Below are 24,995 nucleotides of genomic sequence, written 5' to 3' on the forward strand. Positions count from 1 at the left end.
GGGAATAGTGAAATGTCTGGTCATGGTACATTGGGGGAAGATTTGGTGTGAAAGGTTAACTTTCTTTTGGTATCAATTACAGTCGACCTATGTGTCTGTTGTATTGGAGCAATGACTCGTGTCATTTTAGAACAGCGTGGCATTTGTTTTCTAGACGGTAAATGAGACGCGTGTGTGTGTGTGTCTCTCTCCTGGAGAGTAGAAGGTCTGTCTTCTATTGAATGGGAGGTAATATTCGTCTGTTTCAACCATATGCTGTTTAACAGCGTTTCTCTCTTATCCCCTCTCGCCCCCCGCATCTCCCCACCACTTAATCCACACCAGCCACCGAAACCCATAACCACACGCAGATCCAGTTACCCTGCTCATAGGCACCCAATGCAGTCCCTCCGGTGTCTGTGTGTGCATGCATGCCTGTGTTAATAAGTGAGTGCATGTGTGAGATCACGTGTGTGTGTGCGCGTGTGCGTGTGTGTGTGCGTGCGTGGGTATCACCACACTCTCACCACAGTTTCAAATCATCAGAGGCTAGCTCCCGTCAGTCTCATGCTAAAGTCTTTATATCATACCATCTTTACTCTGTGTTGTCTTTCTTCTTCCCCCCCGTCTCTCTTAGTCTGACCAGATAGTATAGCCTTACACTGGGTCTGCTCATGTATTCTGAGACAACTCCGGAGGTTTCGCAGGGGAGCTCTCTCCCTGGGCTTTGTTGTGCTGCCACTTGGCTTCTCTCTGGAGCTGACTGGGCGGTCAGTGGGGACCCATGGGAAAACAGCTCATCACTCACAAGATTCTCTGACCGGTCACTTTCTCTCCCACTAGGCTATAGGCTCCATCTGTACAGCTGATAATTACAGTAGGATCAATATGCCCTCTAGCCACTGCTCTATAGTCATATGCCCTCTAGCCACTGTTCTACAGTTTTACATTTTATCCAACAGTGGTTAAATGAGGACTGGAGGAGTGGAAGCTGATCCAAGATCTTTTCCTAAGGGCAACTTCTACACTGAGACAGAATTACAGGGTCTTCTCTATTAGCTCGCCAGTCAATTACAAAATAAAATAAAATGTTATTTGTCACATGCTTTGTAAACATGACTAAAAGTGAATGCTTATTTACTTGTCCTTTTCTAACAATACAAAGTTAAAGATAAATAGAAATGGTGACATGAGGAATAAATACACAGTGAATAACGAGTACAAATAACATGGCTATATACAGGGAGTACCAGTACTGAGTTTATGTGCAGGGCTATGAGGTAATTGAGGTAGCTATGGACGTATAGGTAAGGGTAAAGTGACTCGGCAACAGGACAGATAATAGACTGAGCAGTAGCAGCGGTGCATGTGGAGCAGTAGCAGCAGTGTATGTGGTTAGTGTGAAAGTGTGTGTGGCGTCAGTATGCATGTGTGCGCATGGTATGTGTGTGGGCGTCTAGTGTGAGTATGTGTGTGTTGGGGTGTCAGTGTAAGTACTGTATATGTGAGTGTGTGGGTAGAGTCAGCGCAAGAGAATTAGTTAAAACAATTGTCAATGCAGGTATGCCGGGTAGCCATTTGATTAGGTATTTAGCAGCCTTGTTTAGCAGTCTCATGGCTTGGGGTAAAGCTGTTCAGGGTCCTGTTGGTTCCAGACTTGCTGTATGGTAGTAGAGTGAACAGTCTGTGGCTTGGCCCAGTACATGGCCAGTGATGTACTGGGCCGTACTCAACACCCTCTGTAGCGTCTTGTCGTCGGGTGCCTTGCAGTTGCCATACCAGGCGGTGATGCAGCCAGTCAAGATGCTCTCAATGGGGCAGCGGTAGAAATATTTGCGGATCTGAGGGCCCATGCCAAATCTTTTCAAGTCTCCTGAAGGGGAGGAGGTGCTGTCGTGCCCTCTTCACAATTGTGTGGGTGTGTGTGGACCATGTTAATTCGTTAGTGATGTGGACACAGAGGACCTTGAAGCTCTCGACCCGTTCCACTCCAGCCACAACGTTGAGGATGGGGGCGTGCTTTTCCTTTAGTCCACAATCAGCTCCTTTGTCTTGCTGACATTGAGGGAGAGGTTGTTTGTTGTCTTGGCACCACACTGCCAGGTCTCTGACCTCCTCCCTATAGATTGCTTCATCATCATCGATGATCAGTCCTACAATGTTGTGTTGTCAGCAAACTTGATGATGGGGTTGGAGTCGTGCGGGGCCATGCAGTCGTGGGTTAACAGGGAGTACAGCAGAGGACTAAGCATACACACCTATGGGGCCTCGTGTTGATGGTCAGCGTGGTGGATGTGTTGTAGCCTATCCTCACCACCTGGAGGCAGCCCGTCAGGCACTTACAATTGACTGGGGCAGCACTAGCAGGGCACAAACTGGATGAACTGACTTGTTGGAAAGGTGGCATACTATGACAGTGCCACGTTGAAAGTCACTGAGGTCTTCAGTAAAGGCCGTTCTACTGCCAATGTTTGTCTATGGAGATTGCGTGCGTGTGTGCTTTATTTTATAAACCTGTCAGCAACGGGTATGGCTGAAATAGCCTAATCCACAAATTTGAAGGGGTGGCCACATAAAGTCCGTTCTACTGCCAATGTTTGTCTATGGAGATTGCGTGCTTGTGTGCTCGATTTTATAAACCTGTCAGCAACGGGTATGGCTGAAATAGCCTAATCCACAAATTTGAAGGGGTGGCCACATACTTTTGGCCATGTAGCGTATAAACAAATGAACCTTTACCAGTTGAATGTAGATATGAGTATAAGATGTTTTTGTATTACAATATTTCTGAAATATTGTAACAAAATATGCAAACGAGACAGTATACATGTGCAAATACTGCCAATCCACTTTTCTAGAGACTGAATGAAGTTGGTATATTTTGGGGGGGGGCTTTCATTTGGAGAAAAAAAAAACATGACTATTCACAGATTGTTGATAAACACCCTCCTCATCTTTATATCTAAACATCTGTACTGCCGTGTATGAGAGATGCATTTCAGCATATATCTTCTAAGAGACTCTTAGAAACACATCATTTTCAAGATATTGACAATTGCTTCAGAAAATTCTGATGAATACTTCTCAGAACAAGCTCACAAACAAATGGTGGATGCGCAAGATTTTGATGCTAAGATATGATCAATCAATATCCGAGACATCCTCAACCGTTATGGATGTTACAGATATCGATGTAGTTGTCACGGCGCTCCAGTAGCGGTCTAAGCAAAGTGCTCCTTTAAACATGTAAATGTTTTGTTATTTTTAAGTGTTTTTAATTGTGTTATCAGGTGGTTTTTGTTTTTGATTTTTTGTTGACAGGTGAACTCTTTTTGGCATGCCTAGCTACTGTATCTTGGCTTGGCTAGCTGTTCGAATGATGCTTCTGGACACTGTACCAGATTGTTTTTGTTTCACCTGACTGCTGGTCCCTGATCTTTTGAAAACACAAATTGAAGAGTCACCTGAAGCTTGAGAGGAATGGGAGATGCAGGAGAGGAATGCAGTGGTTAGGCAGAGAGCTCGTAGTGAGGACGACTGGCTACTATTCTGAACTGTGTGCGGTGAGCTTTCTGGCACCCAGAGCAGGGTGCCCGTACATGGTAAAGGAGGAGAAGTCCAGTAGCTACATGACTCAGGCTGGAAAACAGAGTAGCCCTCTACAAGATTGTCACCGGACTCTTCATCAATCAATCTGCCTGACCAGCTTCCTCTGATCAAGCCACGGTTAACTGTCCTTCTCCATATTTGGAGGATGCATGCACTCAGACTTGGCCTGTACTGGTTGACCTAGACAACTATAGCTAGGCTACTCATGATAATGGATTGCTTATTTGTTTTGTTTTATTGTTGCTTTTAAGCACTTGGAGATTGTTATGAAAACCGCTTTCGAAATTGAATACATTATTATAAGGCCGAAAAAGGGTACTGATTATGGAAATAGAGAAACCATTTATGGACCATCTACCATCTTGTTGAAAGTTGGCTTTACGGAGAATGTTTCAAAATGATCCGATGTAATGTTCATGTTTTACAAAAACGTTTCCTCAAAAACGTTATGGATGTTACATAGTCTGTCCCAGTCAACCCCCTTATCTTTACAAGATCGTAGAACATGCAAACAGCACTCAAGACACTTCAATTTGCAAGCAACCAACACACACATCAACGAGAGTTTCCATTCACTCTCTAAATAGACCTCTTTCCTTCCATTCACCCTGTCGCCCCATCGCCCAGAATGATTTGGGTGTCTGCGAGAACGTATTGATTTTCCTGTGAAGTCAGAGACTGCGTGCCAACAGGCGACCTCTACACACAGGAAGTTTTCCTCGTAAACAACATGTCCTCATAAACCCACTAACAGACCATCTTATTTTGCTCCGCGTTTAACACCTTTCCCAACCAGCACCCCAGAACGGGACTTATCCGGTTTTTGTCTGCTTTGTCTGAAGGACTTAATACATTCAGATGTTTTCATATGCAGAAGATTCTTTTCAGAAGTGCAGGTGTTTTGCATAGTTTCATATTCTCAGCAAATCTGCTTTTGTATTAACAAAGTGACAGGACTTCAGAGGAATAGAAATGACACGTTTTGTTGATGGTTGACTTTGAAACAAGCTGGTGCCTTCATGGTTGTGCGTGTGTGCGTGCATGCATGCATATGTGAGTGTGTGTGTGTGTGTGTGTGAGAGAGTGAGCGGGAGACCTCTGCCATTGTTGAGGTTTTACAATGTAAGCCACATCCTGACAACTGGTTTCCAGGGTCTATTTTTAGCTCACAGTGCTCTAATTTTACCCCCTTTTGGGTCGTATTCTGACGGGTGTTCTTATTTAGTGTGTGTTCCCCGGAACACAGTGTCACCATGGGTCACTTCATTTCCTGTCACATGTCCCCATTGTAGCATTAAAACAGTCACACACACACACACACATTGAGAATGATGCAAGACACACAAGCTGAGAATATGACAACTGAGAGGAAGGGAATGGGATTTTGTGTTTTTGTTTTTCTGAAATCACAGCAGGTGGCCAACCCAGAGAGATGTCAAAGTCTGAAAGAGTCTGAAAGTTCCATTGTTCTATTCAGAACACTTTTAAAAAATGTTGCTCAACTAAAACAAAATAGTAGTGTAAAACAAATTATACGGCGGGCTTTGTAATTCTTTCTACAGTGATAACTGCCTGTTCACCCCGCTATCATCCAGAAGGCGAGGTCAGTACAGGTGCATCAAAGCTGGGACCGAGAGACTGAAAAACAGCTTCTACCTCAAGGCCATCAGACTGTTAAACAGCCACCACTAACACTGAGTGGCTGCTGCCAACACACTGACACTGACTCAACTCCAGCCACTTTAATAATGGGAATTGATGGGAAATGATGTAAATATATCACTAGCCACTTTAAACAATGCTACCTTATATAAATGTTACTTACCCTACATTATTCATCGCATACGTATATACTGTACTCTATATCATCGACGGTATCCTTATGTAATACATGTATCACTAGCCACTTTATACTATACTATGCCACTTTGTTTACATACTCATCTCATTTGTACATACTGTACCCGATACCATCTACTGTATCTTGCCTATGCTGCTCTGTACCATCACTCATTCATATATCCTTATGTACATATTCTTTATCCCCTTACACTGTGTACAAGACAGTAGTTTTGGAATTGTTAGTTAGATTACTTGTTATTACTGCATTGTCGGAACTAGAAGCACAAGCATTTCGCTACACTCGCATTAACATCTGCTAACCATGTGTATGTGACAAATAAAATTTGATTTGATTTGATTTGAACTTCCATCTGGTTGACAACATGGCATGTCTTTGTAGAAATGGAAGTGCTGTGAGGAGAAGTAGTGATGGGGGGGAAAGAAATCAATACAGTTACATATCGCAAAATTTGTTTTGCTACTGTTGGTAGCATTAGCTAGCGCTAGTCAGATGTCGTGACCCAACATTTTTTCAGCACTTTCATTTCCCTGAATGATCAAAACTTGTTTTGTCATGCTCTCTCTCGTCTCTTTACAGTAGGCATATAGTGAGCAATATGTTTGGTAGGGGTGGGACGATACCAGTATTGCGATATTCAACAGTATCATGGCAAGTAAAGAAAACACTAAGTGGATTTAATGGGATACTTCGGGATCTTTACAATGAGGCCCTTTTATCTACTTCCCAAAAGTCAGATGAACTCATAGATACCATTTATATGTCTCTGTGTTCAGTATGGAGGAAGTTATACATAATTTCACGAGCCAATGCTATGCTAGCAAATGCTATGCTAGCAAATACCCATAGACTTCCAGTCATTACCAAGTTGTTTGTGTCGCCAAGTCATGTGTGTTACTTGGTCATTTTTCAAGTCATCACAAGTCATTTCTGTTTTTTATTACATTTTTATTTAACCGTTATTTGACTAGGCAAGTAAATAAGGTATTTATGTTTTTCATTTGTAATAAATTTGTCAACATTTCTTAAAACCAAAAGGCAAAAGGCCTCCTGCGGGGACCGGGGCTGGGATTAAAAATAGAAAAATAAAATAAAAATATAGGACAAAACACACATCACGACAAGAGAGACAACAGAACACTACATAAAGTCTGTTACCTGGTCATTTCCGTTATCAAGTTATTTCTGTTTCTGATAGTATTCCTTCGCGTAGGCATTCTTAAGGTGGGAATGCTTTGTGGCTTTTAGTTTGAGTTGAACTGGTCCTTAACCTCATAAACAACCCCATAAACTCATGGTAAAATGTTTGCAAGCCATTAATCATTTAAGGAAGCTAGTGGGGAGAAAAAAAAGAGTGAGAGAATGAGAATATGGTAGGCCTTTCTCAGTGTTTGACAGTAAGACCTGCTCTGCTCTGCCCTGTGAGTGTGTGTGTGTGTGTGTGTGATTTTTTTGTTGTATTGCTTTGTTGTATTGCTCTCTCGTAATCAATAGTTTAATGGCCTGATGCACCCATTTTTTTGTTACGGTTAAGTACCTTACTAGCTTGGTTTCCATCCAATTGGCGACAGATTTTCATGCGAATATTCCCACCAGTGCGTGATGACGTAGAGCACACAAAATGTACTTTTTCGCGTATGTTGTCACGTACAGAATTAAAAATCAAAAGTTCAATGATAATATACATTTCAATGCGTTTCCATCGCATTTTCAACTGTACAGATAGTTTTGTCACTAAAAATGTTGCGTTAAATAGCAAATGTGCCTAATCTGGTTTTGGCACGGGCTCTAGCCAACAGTTTGTTGATAGAGTGCGGCTAGGCTGTGTTGGTAGGCTACTCTACATAATGAGATTATTAAGAGTGAGAATAATTGTATTTGTCAAACGGCAGTCAAGCATCAATCATCATGTCACCAGAATATGACCCTCGATATATTATTGGAAAGGAGCATCAAGATCACTGTGCTCTTTCACCACCCTGTGAAGTTCATCGTAAGTTATTTCATCTGTAGCCTAATAAACTGAATGGTTTCCCGCGTCGTAGTGGGAGGAATACACATCATATCATTGCGTGACTCCATGTTAACTTCGATATGATGGTTATTATATCAATATTTGACCATTAATAAGGCGTTTCCACTGGATTTCTCGCATAATACATTTTGTGACACAAAAAGATCTCAACATGTCGAAAAACAATAATCTGTCGGCATTTATAAAATTGTACAGAACCGCTGTCGTGATTCTTTTGTTGTATTGAATGACTTTACTCACATAACTGTGGGTGGAAACTTAGTTGCTGTAATCGTTTTCCATTAAAATGGACAAAAATAGCTTTTTAGCAACAAAAAAATATATTTCTCAAGCAATAATTTTGCTAGGACTATCTATCTGGGAGTGGTCTGATTGGGGATGGGAAAACTGAAAATTAGAGGTTTTTGGCAGAGAGGTTTGGAACTCTATGTTATTGGTCTATTAACCAATTTACCGCCTGGTGATGTCACCAGGCAAGCTGAAACCATGCAAACCTGTTGATTAGAAAGTCCTGTGTAAATTGTATTTTCATCCAGCAACAATCAGGAAATAACACTGATCAAAGGTTTTCACACTTTTACCTAGTGGTGAGGGAGTTGGATTTGAGACCAGAGCAATGGTTGTTGTCACACTGGCACATAGATGGTATGTAAATGTGGAAATATGTAAATTGCTGTGAGGGAGGATGTCTGCTAAGCAAATAGATTGTATAACCTTTGTAAAAACACAATTTAGTTAGGCTTATCCTTAAATGTTTTTGTCTGCATGACAAGTTGCATGGAAAGTTGCATTTGGTTAATTCTGTGATTTTGGATACATTATTTTGATGATAATGTCAATGATTTACTGAAATTATTACTTATATATCCTAGGTGTATTCATGACGTACAGTGTATATGGTATGGAACACTCAACAGAAGTTTTGTCCAATCAAGTCTCTTTTCCAGTTAAAAAGTTTCTGTCCAATCAAACACACTTGCCAATAATAGTTTTGCCAAGTAATGTGGGCTTTCTCCCCAGTGGACTCAGCCTGGGCTGTGGTCCAATTAAAGGTCTCCATTAGCTGCCACATTGCCAAGCAGCAACACTATAGCTAACTAAGGTGGCAAGTCTAGTTTCAGTAACAAGATCCTACATCAAAAACAGAAAACCCCTTTCCCTACGCAAGCCAGTCTGTTACTAATGATTTGACTGAGAGTGACTGGTAGATATTGTTTGACGTCTTGGCTGGATAGATGGATGAATCTATTTCTTTTGTTGATTCAGTGTTTTATTAACATAATCCATCTGGATTGTTTGATGCTTACCATAGTGGTTTGGTCAGTTGGGCACTGTTTCAAACCCTGATCTGTGTGTGTGTGTGTGTGTGTGTGTGTGTGTGTTTTATTGTTCAAAAGCTTATGCCTTACTCATTGTATAGAGTGTAATGCGGTTCTAAGAAAGATTGTCTCATTCCCTACATCCCAGCTGGTTTGTCACTCTCTCCTGAGTGTAGGGGCTGTGAACATAGTGTCGAGTCCATGTGTACACTACATTGTCAGCTGTATGTATGTTTTCAGCCGTGCATGTCTACAGTAGTGGCCAAAAGTTTTGAGAATGACATAAATATACATTTTCACAAAGTCTGCTGCCTCAGTTTGTATGATGGCAATTTGCATATACTCTAGAATGTTATGAAGAGTGATCAGATGAATTGCAATTAATTGCAAAGTCCCTCTTTGCCATGCAAATGAACTGAATCCCCAAAAAACATTTCCACTGTATTTCAGCCCTGCCACAAAAGGACCAGCTGACATCATGTCAGTGATTCTCTCTTTAACACAGGTGTGAGTGTTGACGAGGACAAAGCTGGAGATCACTCTGTCATGCTGTTGGAGTTTGAATAACAGACTGGAAGCTTCAAAAGGAGGGTGGTGCTTGGAGTCATTGTTCTTCCTCTGTCAACCATGGTTAGTTTTGTCCAATCAAGTCTCAGTTTTGTCCAATCAAGTCTCTTTTCCAGTTAAAAAGTTTCTGTCCAATCACACACACTTGCCAATAATAGTTTTGCCAAGTAATGTGGGCTTTGTCCCTAGTGGACTCAGCCTGGGCTGTTGTCCAATTAAAAGTCTCCATTAGCTGCCACATTGCCAAGCAATAACACTATAGCTAACTAAGGTGGCAAGTCTAGTCTCCACTACCTGCAATGAAACACGTGCCGTCATCATTGCTTTGCACAAGGAGGGCTTCACAGGCAAGGATATTGCTGCCAGTAAGATTGCACCTAAATCAACCATTTATCGGATCATCAAGAACTTCCAGGAGAGCAGTTCAATTGTTGTGAAGAAGGCTTCAGGATACCCAAGAAAGTCCAGCAAGCGCCAGGGCCATCTCCTAAAGTTGATTCAGCTGCGGGATCAGGGCACCACCAGTACAGAGCTTGCTCAGGAATGTCAGCAGGCAGGTGTGAGTGCATCTGCATGCACAGTGAGGCAAATACTTTTGTTGGATGGCCTGGTGTCATGAAGGGCAGCAAAGAAGCCACTTCTCTCCAGGAAAAACATCAGGGACAGACTGATATTCTGCAAAAGGTACAGGGATTGGACTGCTGAGGACAAGGGTAAAGTCATTTTCTCTAATGAATCCCCTTTCTGATTGTTTGGGGCATCCAGAAAGCTTGTCCGGAGAAGACAAGGTGAGCACTACCATCAGTCCTGTGTCATGCCAACAGTAAAGCATCCTGAGACCATTCATGTGTGGGGTTGCTTCTCAGCCAAGGGAGTGGACTCACTCACAATTTTACCTAAGAACACAGCCATGAATAAAGAATGGTACCAACACATCCTCCGAGAGCAACTTCTCCCAACTATCCAGGAACAGTTTGGTGACGAACAATGCCTTCTCCAGCATGATGGAGCACCTTGCCATAAGGCAAAAGTGATAGCTAAGTGGCTCGGGGAACAAAGCATCGATATTTTGGCTACATGGCCAGGAAACTCCCCAGACCTTAATCCCATTGAGAACTTGTGGTCAATCCTCAAGAGGCGGGTAGACAAACAAAAACCCACAAATTCTGACAAACTCCAAGCATTGACTATGCAAGAATGGGCTGCCATCAGTCAGGATGTGGCCCAGAAATTAATTGACAGCATGCCAGGGCGGATTACAGAGGTCTTGAAATCTTGAAAAAAAAGTGTCAACTCTGCAAATATTGAGTCTTTGCATCAACTTCATGTAATTGTCAATAAAAGCCTTTGACACTCATGAAATGCTTGTAATTATACTTCAGTATTCCATAGTAACATCCAACAAAAAATATCTAAAGACACTAAAGCAGCAAACTTTGTGGAAATTAATATTTGTCATTCTCAAAACTTTTGGCCACGACTGTACTCACAGTCTTGCATAGTGTGTATGTGCACGTTTTTGTGTGTTTATAGCCTATGCGTAGGCATGCTTTCTTGAGTATGTGTGTTCCATTAGAGTGTATGCAGAGTGTGTCGCTCGCACAGACAGATTGGCACGGACCTAGCCTCACACTGTCCTTTTGAAAGGGAAACACGATTCTGATAGACTCATTTGCTGGGGGATTCTCTGGCGCAGAAATGAAAACAGTGTGGCATCTTGGCACGTGAGTGGAATAGCAATGGCATACCAGACAGTAAAATGGTGACACCATTAAGGGATTAAATATTTCACCTGGATTCACCTGATCAGTCTGTCATGGAAAGAGCATGTCATGTTTTGTTCACATCATTCACAGTGTACACCTGTCAATGTCTTGCCAAATGGATGTTCATAAATGTGATTAATACACACGGCTCCACGCCAGTGACCTTTTAACTTGAGTTTGACCTTTTTAATATTTGACCTTTGAACTCTCTCTCTTCCTTCAGACCCCTGTCTGACGGTGATGCCGCCATGCATGGGCGACGCAGACCGTTTCAGCCTGGAGGCCCTCCGGGTCATCCACAAACAGCTGGACGACGACAATGACGGGGGGATTGAGGTCAACGAGAGTGTAGAGGTGCGTGATACTAATACAGCATTAGTCTATGTATGTGTAATGATCTGGTCATGTCTGTTACCTGGTCATTTCTGTCACTAAGTTGTTTGTGTCACCAAATCATGTGTGTTACTTGGTCATTTTTCAAGTCATCACTGTTAGCTGGTCATCACTGTTAGCTGGTCATCACTGTTAGCTGGTCATCACTGTTAGCTGGTCATCACTGTTAGCTGGTCATCACTGTTAGCTGTTCATTTCTGTTACCTGGTCATTTCCTTTACAAAGTTATTTCTGTTTCTGATAGTTTTCTTTCGAGTGGGCATTCTTAAGGTGGAATGCTTTTTGGCTTTTGGGTTGAATTGCACTGGGCCTTAGCCTCATAAACAACCCCATAAATTCATGGTAAAATGTTTGCAGGCCAATAATCAGCTTAGGAAGCTAGTGGGGAGATAGTGGAGAGAAGGGAGGGAAAGAGAATTTTAAAAAAAGAGAGAGAATGAGAATATGGTAGGCCTTTCTCAGTGTGTTTGACAGTAATACCTGACCTGCTCTGACCTGTGCCCTCTCATAATGTAACCATTTTAAATCAGTAAAAATAATTTATTGATTACAATTAAGTACCTCACTAGCTAGGTTTCCATCCAATTGGCGACAGATTGTCATGTGAATATTCCGACTTTTATGGTGTTAGTTTCATCAGATGGGCCTTTAATAAAAAACACTAAGGGCTTTGGTCAGATTCTATGTGTGTGTGTGTGTGTCAAATCAAATGTATTTGTCACATACACATGGTTAGCAAATGTTAATGTTTGTGTAGCGAAATGCGTGTGTGTGTGTGTGTGTGTGTCAAATCAAATGTATTTGTCACATACACATGGTTAGCAGATGTTAATGCAAGTGTAGCGAAATGCTTGTGTGTGTGTGTGTGTGTGTGTGTGTGTCAGGAGTAATTTTGAACTCGCAGTGGTGTGAGAAACTGTTATACCGTCGCCCTTGGCCCGGGGGGCATCTCAGAAGAGCAGGGGGGCGGCCATTTATGGATCCTTTTAAGGCCCCTAAGAGCAGAGATGTTGGAGCTGGCCCCCGTCCGAGGAGGTGTGTGTGTGTGTGTGTGTGTGTGTGTGTGTGTGTGTGTGTGTGTGTGTGTGTGTGTGTGTGTGTGTGTGTGTGTGTGTGTGTGTGTGTGTGTGTGTGTGTGTGTGTGTGTGTGTGTGTGTGTGTGTGTGTGTGTGTGTGTGAGAATCAGAGTATGCGTGTACATTTGTGTGTGCTTGCGTGTATATGTACACATATATTTATTGTGTGTGTGTGTACACGTTTGTGTGTCCATGCATGTGTGTGATGGGGGATGACGGAGCAAGGTTTTGACCTTCGACTTTATAAGGGCAAAGAGGAGCCCCCCTTGTTTTTGGCGGCGGTGGTCACCAGAATGATTTAGGAGCTCTTCTCTTCTGGAGTGCAAGAAGGCAAAGCGTTGGTCATTTTTCCAAACCTTGAGCTGTCCTTAGATCAGATTTGAAGCCCGTAAGAGGACTGTTGTAACTGATCCTAGATCAGAACCTAGGAGAAACTGGACCCTGGAGTATGTGACTATTCCCTGGGACATTGTTGCATGCATATTGGATTTACATGCTCTGGCCCACGTGACTGTCCCTGCTCTTTTCTCTTCTATCATGCTGTATCAAGAGCATAACAGTCTTTGAAAGTTCATGCAATTATATAGACCTTTCCCAGAACTTGTTTAGCAAAATTTGTTTGCTTCTTTCGTTATTGAAGAAATTAAATGATCAAATGCCTTAATCATTATTTAATAATGCCTTTTGGAGATTTTGTCAGGAAAGTGTTCAATTTACTTACATTTTTTTAATGGAACAAGTTTGTTTTTGATTAAATTGAGTCTGTTTTTAATTAAGTGTGACGAGAATAGTCCATGTGTGACCTCAGAGTTAAACCTCTTTATGACTCATTGGTTACTGTCATGACTGTAACCTCCATCCCTCTTCCTGGCAGTGGTGAGGTAACAGGGGTGACAGTGACGGGGGTGAGGATGGTGGCAGGTGAGATGATGAGGGTTGGGAAAAGGAGGTCCATTTTGGGATGTCCTCACCCCCTAAAACCCACATCTGGCCCAGGGTACCTTACAACCCCCCCCCCCCCCCCCCCCCTAGTAGGGCTACTGTCTACAAATGCCTGTTTGACTGAGGAAGAGTTGGGCCTCAGTCAGCAAAGTTATATTCCGGTAGATTCACTATTTTATTGACTTGGATTATATTTGTAATTTTACACGCATTCTCTGACACAAACACACACATGGGCAAGCACACAAGTACACACACACGGGGGCAGATTTTATTGAAGGAAGGACAGCTTGGCGAGAAGCTGACTTGTAGCATTGATCACAACTAGAGGATCCATGGCTAGACATTCAGACCTCCTAAAAAAACACACACACACACAGCTAACACACTGCCCCCACGCCACCCTCTCCCCCCTGCCTCACCCAGTTCTTCAACACACACTCAGACGGGGTCTAAAAAGCCCCCCCCCCCCCTTCTTTGCCTTCAAGGTTTTTTGGAAAGTAACTCACTCATTTCACCTTCACCTTTACAATAAGAACAGAGTTGCTAAGCTGTGGTCTCTGTGTGTGTAAAACCTTAATAAACAGACGAGGTCTTAAGAATAGAGTATAACATAACAATATAAAGCAGAAAATACAGTTTTAATGATCATCATATACACAGGCTTTGATTACCACAGCATGCCTTCAGTGGGGTTTACACCTTCTCACCCACAACTCCCTTTGCATATGGTGGATTAGAATATGGAGAGAAGGAGGGGAGGCGGAGGTGTTTAGTAGTATGCTGAGGCCTGTTGCAGAGGTGAGGTCGGTCGGTCGCCAGGGACGGCAGCTGCAAAAACAGAATTCACGTCACACTGGAAGGGGGGTTGCGTGTGCAAGTGTGTGCATGCGTGCCTTGAAAGGTTCTAGGAGATAGTATTTAAGACAGTATTTAAGTGTCCCAGTAGATTGGCTACTTGTGAAGTGAGGGAAGCGCTCCCCGATCCAAAGACAGCCCAAGCATTTTACCCCCGTCAGTTGGAATCGGATCCGAAGGTCCAGGCGATGTCTTCTTTGAGACCACTGCAGATCTCTGTGTATGTGCGCTCGCATGTGTATGCAATGCGTGCTAGTGTGTGTGTAAGCCCATATCCCTTTGAAGAAATGTCTCATTATCTGGAGATGTCTGAACACAAGTAGTTGAACACAAGACACAGATAGTCAGTGACTATATATATATATATATATATATATATATATATATATATATATATATATATATATATATATATATATATATATATATATATATAGTACCAATCAAAAGGACACACTCATTCAAGGGTTTTTCTTTATTTTGACTATTTTCTACATTGCAGAATAATAGTGAAGACATCAAAACTATAACACATATGGAAACATGTAGTAATCAAAAAGTGTTAAACAAATCAATATATTTTAAATTATTCAAAGTAGCCACCCTTTGCCTTGCTGACAGCTTTGCACACTCTTGGCATTCTCTTAACCAGCTCCATGAGGTAGTCACCTGGAACGCTTTTCCTTCACTCTGCGCGGTCCAACTCATCCCAAACCATCTCAATTGGGTTGAGGTCAGGTGATTGTGGAGGCCAGGTCATCTGATGCAGTACCACATCACTCTCCTTCTTGGTCAAATAGCCCTTACACAGCCTGGAGGTGTGATTTGGTTAATTGTCTTGTTGAAAAACAAATGATAGTCCCACTAAGTGCAAACCAGATGGGATGGCTTATTGCTGCAGAATGCTGTGGTAGCCATGCTGGTGAAGTGTGCCTTGAATTCTAAATGAATAACTGTCAGTGTCACCAGGAAAGCACCATCACACCTCCTCCTCCATGCTTCACTGTGGAAACCACACATGCTAATATCATCCGTTCACCTACTCTGCGTCTCACAAAGACACGGCAGTTGGAACCAAAAATCTCAAATTTGGACTCATCAGACCAAAGGACTGATCTCCACTGTTCTAATGTCCATTGCTCATGTTTCTTGGCCCAAGCAAGTCTCTTCTTCTTATTGGTGTCCTTTAGTAGTGGTTTCTTTTCAGCAATTTGACCATGAAGGCCGGATTCCCAGAGTCTCCTCTGAACATTTGATGCTGAGATGTGTCTGTTACTTGAACTCTGTGAAGAATTTATTTTGGAGTCTGGTAACTCTAATGAATTTATAATCTGCAGCAGAGGTAACTCTGGGTTATTCTTTCCTGTGGCGGTCCTCACGTGAGCCAATTTAATCATAGAGCTTGATGGTTTTTGCGACTGCACTTGAAGGAACTTTCAAAGTTCCCGAATGACTGACCTTCATGTCTTAAAGTAATGATGGACTGTCATTTCTCTTTGCTTATTTGATATTTTCTTGCCATAATATGGACTTGGTATTTAACCAAATAGGGCTATCTTCTGTATACCACCACTACCTTGTCATAACCCAACTGATTGACTCAAACGCATTAATTTGTGGAATTTCTTTCCTTCTTAACTTTTAACAAGGCACATCTATTTATTGAAATGCATTCCAGGTGATATTTCATAGTTTTGATGTCTTCATTATCATTATACAATGTAGAAAATAGTAAAAAATAAAGAAAAACCATTGAATGAGTAGGTGTGTTCAAACTTTTGCATCGTGTGCATTTTTTTTCTTCACAATTTTTAAAAATCAGATCCTAATGAATGAATCTATTATTTCAAAACCCATTTAGTACTCTAAGGTGTTATAGTGTAAAAAGGGGGTTTCAGTTATAATTCTGAATGACTTGGTGAAGAGAAATATTACGATATTGGCAAACTTTTCAATTTCAAGACATGATTGCGTTTATGATAATTGGTTGTCTTCTGTCATGGTGACTGACAGACTGAACGACATGGACTGAGTCAAAAACAGAGCGAGACAGAGAGAGGGGGGGGGGGGATCTGCGATCGTAAAACAGATGGAGCATGATGGAGCGAGGGAAAGAGAAGAGGAGAGATGGATTGATGGAGTGAGAAATGGATAGAGACAGACAGTTGTATAACAAGATTCAGTAGAAACTGTATCAGTAGTGAGTTGCAGTAAGTTGTTAGAAAGGGCAGGAGAGGCTCAGGGGAAGACTCTTTCGACCAATCTGGAATCTACCTCTGAAAACAAGCTTGTGTGTGTGTGTGTGTGTATTTACCTTTCTGTCCATGTGAGATGATAATTTCCTGGTCATATGTCCGGTGACTTAGCTACCAAATTACCTATACATTTTTTTTTTTAAAGTAAATTGTATAACATCAATAGCAAACAAATGGAAGTTGTGCAATTGATCAATGTGTTCGTTAACAAATAAGCGTCCACTTATGACATTTATCAATGTGTTTGCGAGGAAAAACACTTCAACTGAACTGGGTCAACAGTATTGTTTGTTGTAGCTCAGACACACCGATAGGATTGTCAAACGTTTGCCTGCCGACAGTACTTATCACTTCTGAACACAGTTGTTGAGTCATTCTATGTTGCGTTCACACAGCAAAGACCTTGAAGTCGTCCGCCAGTCAGCCTTGTTAAAATACTCCAAACCAGGAGTTGTCAGTAGCTTTGTTATCCAATGCATGTCCGTGTATCTGTTGTATCTTGTAGTAAAAATGTTTCCCCAGTTTTATTGAATTATCATGTTGATTTGTTAATTGTTTGTTCTCATCCCAACATTTGCTAGCTAGCTAACTAATAAGCTAGAGCACATTTTCAAAACGACTGGAGAAAAAAAATCCTTCAAGCACAAAACTCCTTAGCTGGATGTAAAAGACTCTAGAATTTTAATTTTATTATGCAGCTTTATTGTTTTGGTTACAACAATTATAATGTAAATGGTGTATTAGACTGGAAAGATGTGCTCTATTTTTTTTTTCCCTTTTTCTTGTCACTCCCACATGTGGAGGTTCGTGATCTCTGATTGGGTCAAAGTCATGTTGTTGGCCACTGCCAAACATTGTGATTCTACTAGTAGAAACAGCAGGTTTTTCGGTACCAGGTCGGTACACAGCATCTATGTATTTTGTTCTAGCAAGAGAAGGAACGACTTCCTACTGTGATAACTACCTATAGGCAGTCAGATTCTCTGTGTGTTTCATGATTTAGCAAACACACGTTCAATTATGAACGTGCATATGAATAGTCTCATGCATGCAAACAGGCACTTCTTAACCAACAGCCTGTGGTTAACAAGGTTAGAAAACGAGACACTGCATCACAGTGCTAAAGGCGTCACCACAGACCTAGGTTCGATCCCAGGCTGTATCGCAACCGCTGATATTCGGGAGTCCCATAGGACGGCACACAATTGGCCCAGCGTCATCCGGGTTAGGGGAGGGTTTGGCCTGGGGGGCTTTACTTGGCTCATTACGCTCTAGCGAGTCCTTGTGGTGGGCTGGGCACCTGTAAGCTGACCTTGATTGTCAGTTGAATGGTGTTTCCTCCTAAACATTGTGGCTGGCTTCCGGGCAGGTGTTAAGAAGCGTGGTTTGGCGGGTAATGTTTCGGAGGATACATGACTCGACCTTTGCCTCCCAAGCCCGTTGGGGAGTTTCATTGATGAGACAAGATCGAAATTGGGGATAATTTTGTATATATATATATATATATATATATATATATATATATATATATACAGTGCCTTGCGAAAGTATTTGGCCCCCTTGAACTTTGCGACCTTTTGTCACATTTCAGGCTTCAAACATAAAGATATAAAACTGTATTTTTTGTGAAGAATCAACAACAAGTGGGACACAATCATGAAGTGGAACGACATTTATTGGATATTTCAAACTTTTTTAACAAATCAAAAACTGAAAAATTGGGCGTGCAAAATTATTCAGCCCCTTTACTTTCAGTGCAGCAAACTCTCTCCAGAAGTTCAGTGAGGATCTCTGAATGATCCAATGTTGACCTAAATGACTAATGATGATAAATACAATCCACCTGTGTGTAATCAAGTCTCCGTATAAATGCACCTGCACTGTGATAGTCTCAGAGGTCCGTTAAAAGCGCAGAGAGCATCATGAAAAACAAGGAACACACCAGGCAGGTCCGAGATACTGTTGTGAAGAAGTTTAAAGCCGGATTTGGATACAAAAAGATTTCCCAAGCTTTAAACATCCCAAGGAGCACTGTGCAAGCGATAATATTGAAATGGAAGGAGTATCAGACCACTGCAAATCTACCAAGACCTGGCCGTCCCTCTAAACTTTCAGCTCATACAAGGAGAAGACTGATCAGAGATGCAGCCAAGAGGCCCATGATCACTCTGGATGAACTGCAGAGATCTACAGCTGAGGTGGGAGACTCTGTCCATAGGACAACAATCAGTCGTATATTGCACAAATCTGGCCTTTATGGAAGAGTGGCAAGAAGAAAGACATTTCTTAAAGATATCCATAAAAAGTGTTGTTTAAAGTTTGCCACAAGCCACCTGGGAGACACACCAAACATGTGGAAGAAGGTGCTCTGGTCAGATGGAACCAAAATTGAACTTTTTGGCAACAATGCAAAACGTTATGTTTGGCGTAAAAGCAACACAGCTGAACACACCATCCCCACTGTCAAATATGGTGGTGGCAGCATCATGGTTTGGGCCTGCTTTTCTTCAGCAGGGACAGGGAATATGGTTAAAATTGATGGGAAGATGGAGGGAGCCAAATACAGGACCATTCTGGAAGAAAACCTGATGGAGTCTGCAAAATACCTGAGACTGGGACGGAGATTTGTCTTCCAACAAGACAATGATCAAAAACATAAAGCAAAATCTACAATGGAATGGTTCAAAAATAAACATATCCAGGTGTTAGAATGGCCAAGTCAAAGTCCAGACCTGAATCCAATCGAGAATCTGTGGAAAGAACTGAAAACTGCTGTTCACAAATGCTCTCTATCCAACCTCACTGAGCTTGAGCTGTTTTGCAAGGAGGAATGGGAAAAAATGTCAGTCTCTCGATGTGCAAAACTGATAGAGACATACCCCAAGCGACTTACAGCTGTAATCGCAGCAAAAGGTGGCGCAACAAAGTATTAACTTAAGGGGGCTGAATAATTTTGCACGCCCAATTTTTCAGTTTTTGATTTGTTAAAAAAGGTTGAAATATCCAATAAATGTCGTTCCACTTCATGATTGTGTCCCACTTGTTGTTGATTCTTCACAAAAAAATACAGTTTTTTTATCTTTATGTTTGAAGCCTGAAATGTGGCAAAAGGTCGCAAAGTTCAAGGGGGCCGAATACTTTCGCAAGGCACTGTGTATGTATATATATATATATATTTTTTTTTCTCCAAATATTGTGATTTTACTTACGATTATATATCAAAACTGTTGGAATCATAAAATTAGAATGACCATTATATTTCTATGGTTGGAATACAGTGGGCATTTGGAATGTTTTGTTTGGCATGACAACGAATGAAAAAGTAATGGAGGAGATGGTTGTGACAGAGTAGGAACCAAAGTTTGTAGAACCCTTTTGGATTCCATGTAGAACCCTCTGTGGAAACATGAATGTGTTCTTTCTTCCTAGCACATTAAATATTGCCAGTGTATTCCAGTAACTTATCTCAACACACAGCAAGACCACAAGATATAACAGCAATTAATTACATAGACAGTCCAACCCACAATACCCACACAGAGAACCACATTGAGCTATTCCTCCAAGATAACATTTATGGTTAATAACCACATTATGTGGCCTATATCTAGCCTTTTTGTTATGGTTGGCCAATGCAAAAGCGTATGTCCACATTTGTTTATTTTGTATGTGTGTGTCATGTGTTCTGTTGGTGGTGATTATCACTATATGCAATTCCCCACTGCCTTACTGCATTCAATTAGTTTCATAGTTGCTACTAATACTCAGTATTGCTTTGATCACTTGTAGCAGGCCTGTCTCTAATCATTCATATCAGACCGGTCTCTCTGTGAACTGATTCTAGATCAGCTGTCTCTTGCAGCAATAGAACTGTCTTAAGTCATTCAAACCATATCTCTCTGCCTCTGCTCCATCTCTCTCTCTGCCTCTCTGCTCCATCTCTCTCTCTGCCTCTCTGCTCCATCTCTCTCTCTCTCTCTCTCTCTCTGACTCTCCCCCTCTGCCTCCCCCCTCTCTCTGTGTGTGTATGTACAAAACCCCTAAAAAAGAAGAAAAGAGTGAATGAATGTGTGCTGTGGAGCTTGCCCTGTGGGCTGAGCAGGGGCTCCGTACTGTATGGGGGGGGGGGGAGTTAGGACAATTCTAAGGGCCTGTGACTAAGAAAGTATTAGAATGTTAGGTACATTAAAAAATATATATTGAATGATTAACCTACAACCATTAATATAATATTTTATTTACAATGTACTAATAAAACTAACGGTTTATTTTCTTGTTTTTTTTAAACATCCAGAGAGCCCCCCCCCCCCCCCCCCCCCCCCTCTATTTCCATTAAATGGTTCGGTCCTGCCCCCTAACCAGGCGGGAACGGTACTAGCTAACAGTGAAATGCGAGTGAGGAGTGCCGGTGGAGCAGCATGTCTCAGCTTCCTAAAGAAAAATCTGGCTTCCAAAAACGGAAAGAAAGAAAAGAATGACAGGAGAGGGAAAAGAATACTGTCACCCAATTTATCACAAAGGAAGGTGGGCGTAGTTCGTGAGAGGTGGAAATGAACCTGTTAGCCTACAGTGAAATAGGCTACTTTTGCTCGCCTAGCATTAGTTACTTAATATCTTCACAGAAAATTGAGTGTTTACATTTCGCTTCTCTTTTAGCAAACATTTAATCAATGCAGGCAAACTTTTAGCAAGCTATTCATACTAAATCAGTTGTCCCTGCCCCTGCCTGATGCCAGGTCCAATAGATACAGCTTCAGACTCAGCAGCCCGGTCTCCCCATAACCCCAAACCAGCCCTACTCCCAACTGAAGGACATGAGAAGCATAGTCCTGAATGACATGTCAGTTGGCATAATTGCAGTTACTGCAATGCATTGAGGACAGGAATGTGATTCTCCAGTCAGGAAAAATCTCACTCGACACAGAAGGCAGCCAATATCAGAGCCTTGAAGAAAGAGATGCAGGCTCTTAGAGATGGATGGGAGTCTCTCCTGTCTGAGGCAACACTGATTGCTACGCAAATGGATGTTGCACCTCAATTTAACAAGGAACACAGCCGCCAGAGGAAAAGGAAGAGATCCCATGATGAGATCTCTCAAGACGAGACGGCTCAGGACAGTGCAGCAACGGTGTTTTGGAACACAGTGTTTTTCTTACTTCTATGGACATCATCATAAGTGACTTGGCCACTAGGTTCCACACCACTGCAAAAAAATGTAGAATCAGTTTCTGCTGTTCTGAAAGTTGGGCAGATTAGTGAGGATGAAGTCCCTTCTGTGTGCCAATCACTGATCATGAAGTATTCCAGAGATCTGACACCTGAGTTTCAAAATGAAGTAGGACACCTGAACACTGTATATGCTCCCCCCCCCTCTAACTTGTCCCCTCTTGGTCTTCTGAATACAACTTGTAAAATGCAGCTGCAAAGCATTTTTGGAGAAGTGTGCATTGCTTTACGTATATTTTGCACACTGCCTGTGACTGATGCTGGTGGCGAGAGAGCTTCCAGTAAGCTAAAACTGATTTTAAAATAAAAAAGATATTGAGGTCCTCTATGTCCCAGGACAGGCTTTGCAGTCTTGCCGTGCTGTCCATTGAAAGTAAATTAGCTGGAAAGTTGGACTTCAAAGACTTGATCAGTGACTTTCTCGCAAGAAGGCTGGGCGCTGGGCTCTTGGTGAGTAAGGCCGAGCAAGGGCCAGTGATGACTGTTAAAAGGCATGGCTATGGATACTGGATCACTACACACATGATGCCCACAGGCTGAGAACAAGATATATCTGGCTGGATTGTGGCACAACAAATGTTATGGCAATCAAGACCCAGAGTGGAAGAAACCTGTTGATTTGGTGACCTCTTGACCTTTCCTCTACCATCAGGCCTTTTCATGTCCATTTTGTTTTCAATTTTCCATTTCCACTTTTTTTTACAGCTGCTTATTTTCTAGTTGGTATGTATACTTAGTTTAAAAATCTGCTGCTGATTTTACTATTTTGTTATATAATTCTACCGATGATAATGTTACTTTATTTTAATTGAAGATGTTAATGTATATTTCAGTTCAATTTATTTTATGTTAACATTTAATGAATAAGATAATTTTCCATTCGAGAATTGTACCATTTAAAATTACATTTAGACTGTAAAAGATGGCCTTTTGCACATTTCTTATAGAGGGTATCAAACAGTCTTGCATCAAATAGTGAATTCCACTGTTTGCGTGCATGTCTGCGCAGTGTTATATTATCACAGCTCTCACACACACAGCTCACTATCGTACAGTAAATATTGGACTACAAGAGAGTTGCAAGCCTGCAAAGGTATTAAAGCTTTGAATGGGTCAATTGGGTTCTAGAGGTGTGTGGTTACAGCAATTGTGCAGGGTTGGTGTGGCCTGTGGTGGTGGGGCCCAATGTGATATCTTTTCATGGGGCCCAAAATCCCCTGGCGGCTCCCCTGGGGCTGAGACTGGATCTCTGGGTCCAGACTTCTCAAACATCATTGTCACAACAACACCCGTAGCCTGACCATAGAAAGACAACGACTAGATCTCACATCACACTGAAAGTCATGTCTGGTGTTGTTCAGGGTTCTCTGCAATGTCATAACTTCCATCCTGTATTTAGTTCATGTTAACTGCTTCAATTTGATTGAAGTCTATAACGACACAATGCTATATATATACTGCATGGGAGAACCAGTAATAATACTGAAATGTGTTTTTCTTCTTGCAGTTTATTAGAGAAGACATGAAGCAACAGCAAACCAACAAACACAGTAACCTGCACAGGGAAGACCAACACATCACTGTAGAGGAGCTGTGGAAGGGCTGGAAAACCTCTGAAGGTAGGAGATAGATGGAACGGAGAGAAGGATGGAGGGCGGGTGAGAAAGAGGAAGGGAGAGAGCAAGAAATGGAGGGAAGTACTGTAGGGATTGGGAATACTGGAGGGAGGTAGGGAAGAGAAATTTGTAAATGAAAGGACATTGTGTAACTAACATTTTCTCCCTGTCTCTCAATTCAATTTGCTTTATTGGCTTGACTTAACAATGTACATGTTGCCAAAGCGTACTTGAGATTTACAATATCAACATACAGTGCCAGTCAAAAAAGTTTGGACACACCTACTCATTCAACGTTTTTTCTATATTTTTTTTTAAACAAATTTCTACATTGCAGATTTAAAAAATATCTTCAGTATTACTCTACAATGTAGAAAATAGTTAAAAATAAAGAAAAACCCTGGATGAGTATGTGCCCAAACTTTTGACTTGTACTGTAATTAAAATAATAATAATTAATATTGTCAAAGGGACAACAGTAACAACAATAACCCAATGGCCAAAATAACCATTGAACAACAACAATGGCATAGAGCACGTGTGCAGGTTTGTTGGTCTGTAAGACACTGTCCCTCGTTTTATGGAAGGCAGAAATATAGTGCCTTGCCAACCGATAGCTCTCTGCGTCCTCCCCCAACAGGACGGGTAGCCTACTCTCACCAGAGAGGTCTTTGGAACTTTGAATAAGGGTTTCAAATTTGGGGAAATGACACTCTCTTTGTTTTTCAAAAACATTTTGCTCTCGCTCTTTCTGTAGTTCACAACTGGACGACGGATGACACAGTCCAGTGGCTTAAGGAGTCGGTGGAGCTGCCTCAGTATGAGAGGAACTTCAGAGACTTCCGGTTCAACGGAAACACTCTGCCTCGGTGAGTACATTATCACACCACATCTCAGTATACCCTCCAAATTGAGTTGTGGTTCGAGGACAACACTAACATTTTACCAAGGCAGAGACAAGTGGCCCAGATCGAGGTACAGCGGTGGACGCATCAATTCAGGCTACACATTCTACTGAGCCATTTACTTTATGTTCATATTCTTATATTTTATTATTTCTTATTGTTGTTGCATTGTCGAGAAGGAACCCGCAAGTAAGCGTTTAGTTGGCCGATGTATACCATGTGTATGTCTCCCTTACATACGACTAATAAAATGTGAAACGTGTACAGTAGTGGTCCTAATGACAATCGCAGAATGTCATAACCCTTTTAGCGTCTTTAACAGATGTCTCTCTACGTTAATCAAATTGTGGGTGCACTGTTATTTTGTGAGTGGACAAATGTGAGTGGGTAGCCAACAGGATCGCCTTTTCAAAGCGATTTTTTTTTGACAATCCGTTGAAAACATCGACTGGTTGTGTTTGTCATATGAAAAGGTAATACATGATAAAAGTTACATGACAAATATTTACTATGTTTACTAGGCCCATGGAGATCATACTCAATTAATAGGAATTCTATGATTAGAACCACCCAAAACAATTGCGTGCA

At 41.7% G+C, this 24,995-nt stretch overlaps 1 protein-coding gene across 2 annotated transcripts in view; it reads left to right on the forward strand.

Moving 5' to 3' along the window:
- LOC139416205 (stromal interaction molecule 2-like) overlaps positions 1-24,995 on the forward strand; it is a 90,813-nt gene that overhangs the window by 36,207 nt on the left and 29,611 nt on the right. For both annotated transcript variants that reach the window (XM_071164603.1, XM_071164604.1), the window contains exons 2-4: positions 11,360-11,490; positions 23,394-23,505; positions 24,260-24,371. In XM_071164603.1, coding sequence (XP_071020704.1) covers positions 11,360-11,490; positions 23,394-23,505; positions 24,260-24,371 — 355 coding nt within the window. The remainder of the gene's footprint in view (positions 1-11,359; positions 11,491-23,393; positions 23,506-24,259; positions 24,372-24,995) is intronic.

Source organism: Oncorhynchus clarkii, chromosome 9 (genome assembly GCF_045791955.1).
Source record: "Oncorhynchus clarkii lewisi isolate Uvic-CL-2024 chromosome 9, UVic_Ocla_1.0, whole genome shotgun sequence".
Classification (NCBI taxonomy): domain Eukaryota; kingdom Metazoa; phylum Chordata; class Actinopteri; order Salmoniformes; family Salmonidae; genus Oncorhynchus; species Oncorhynchus clarkii.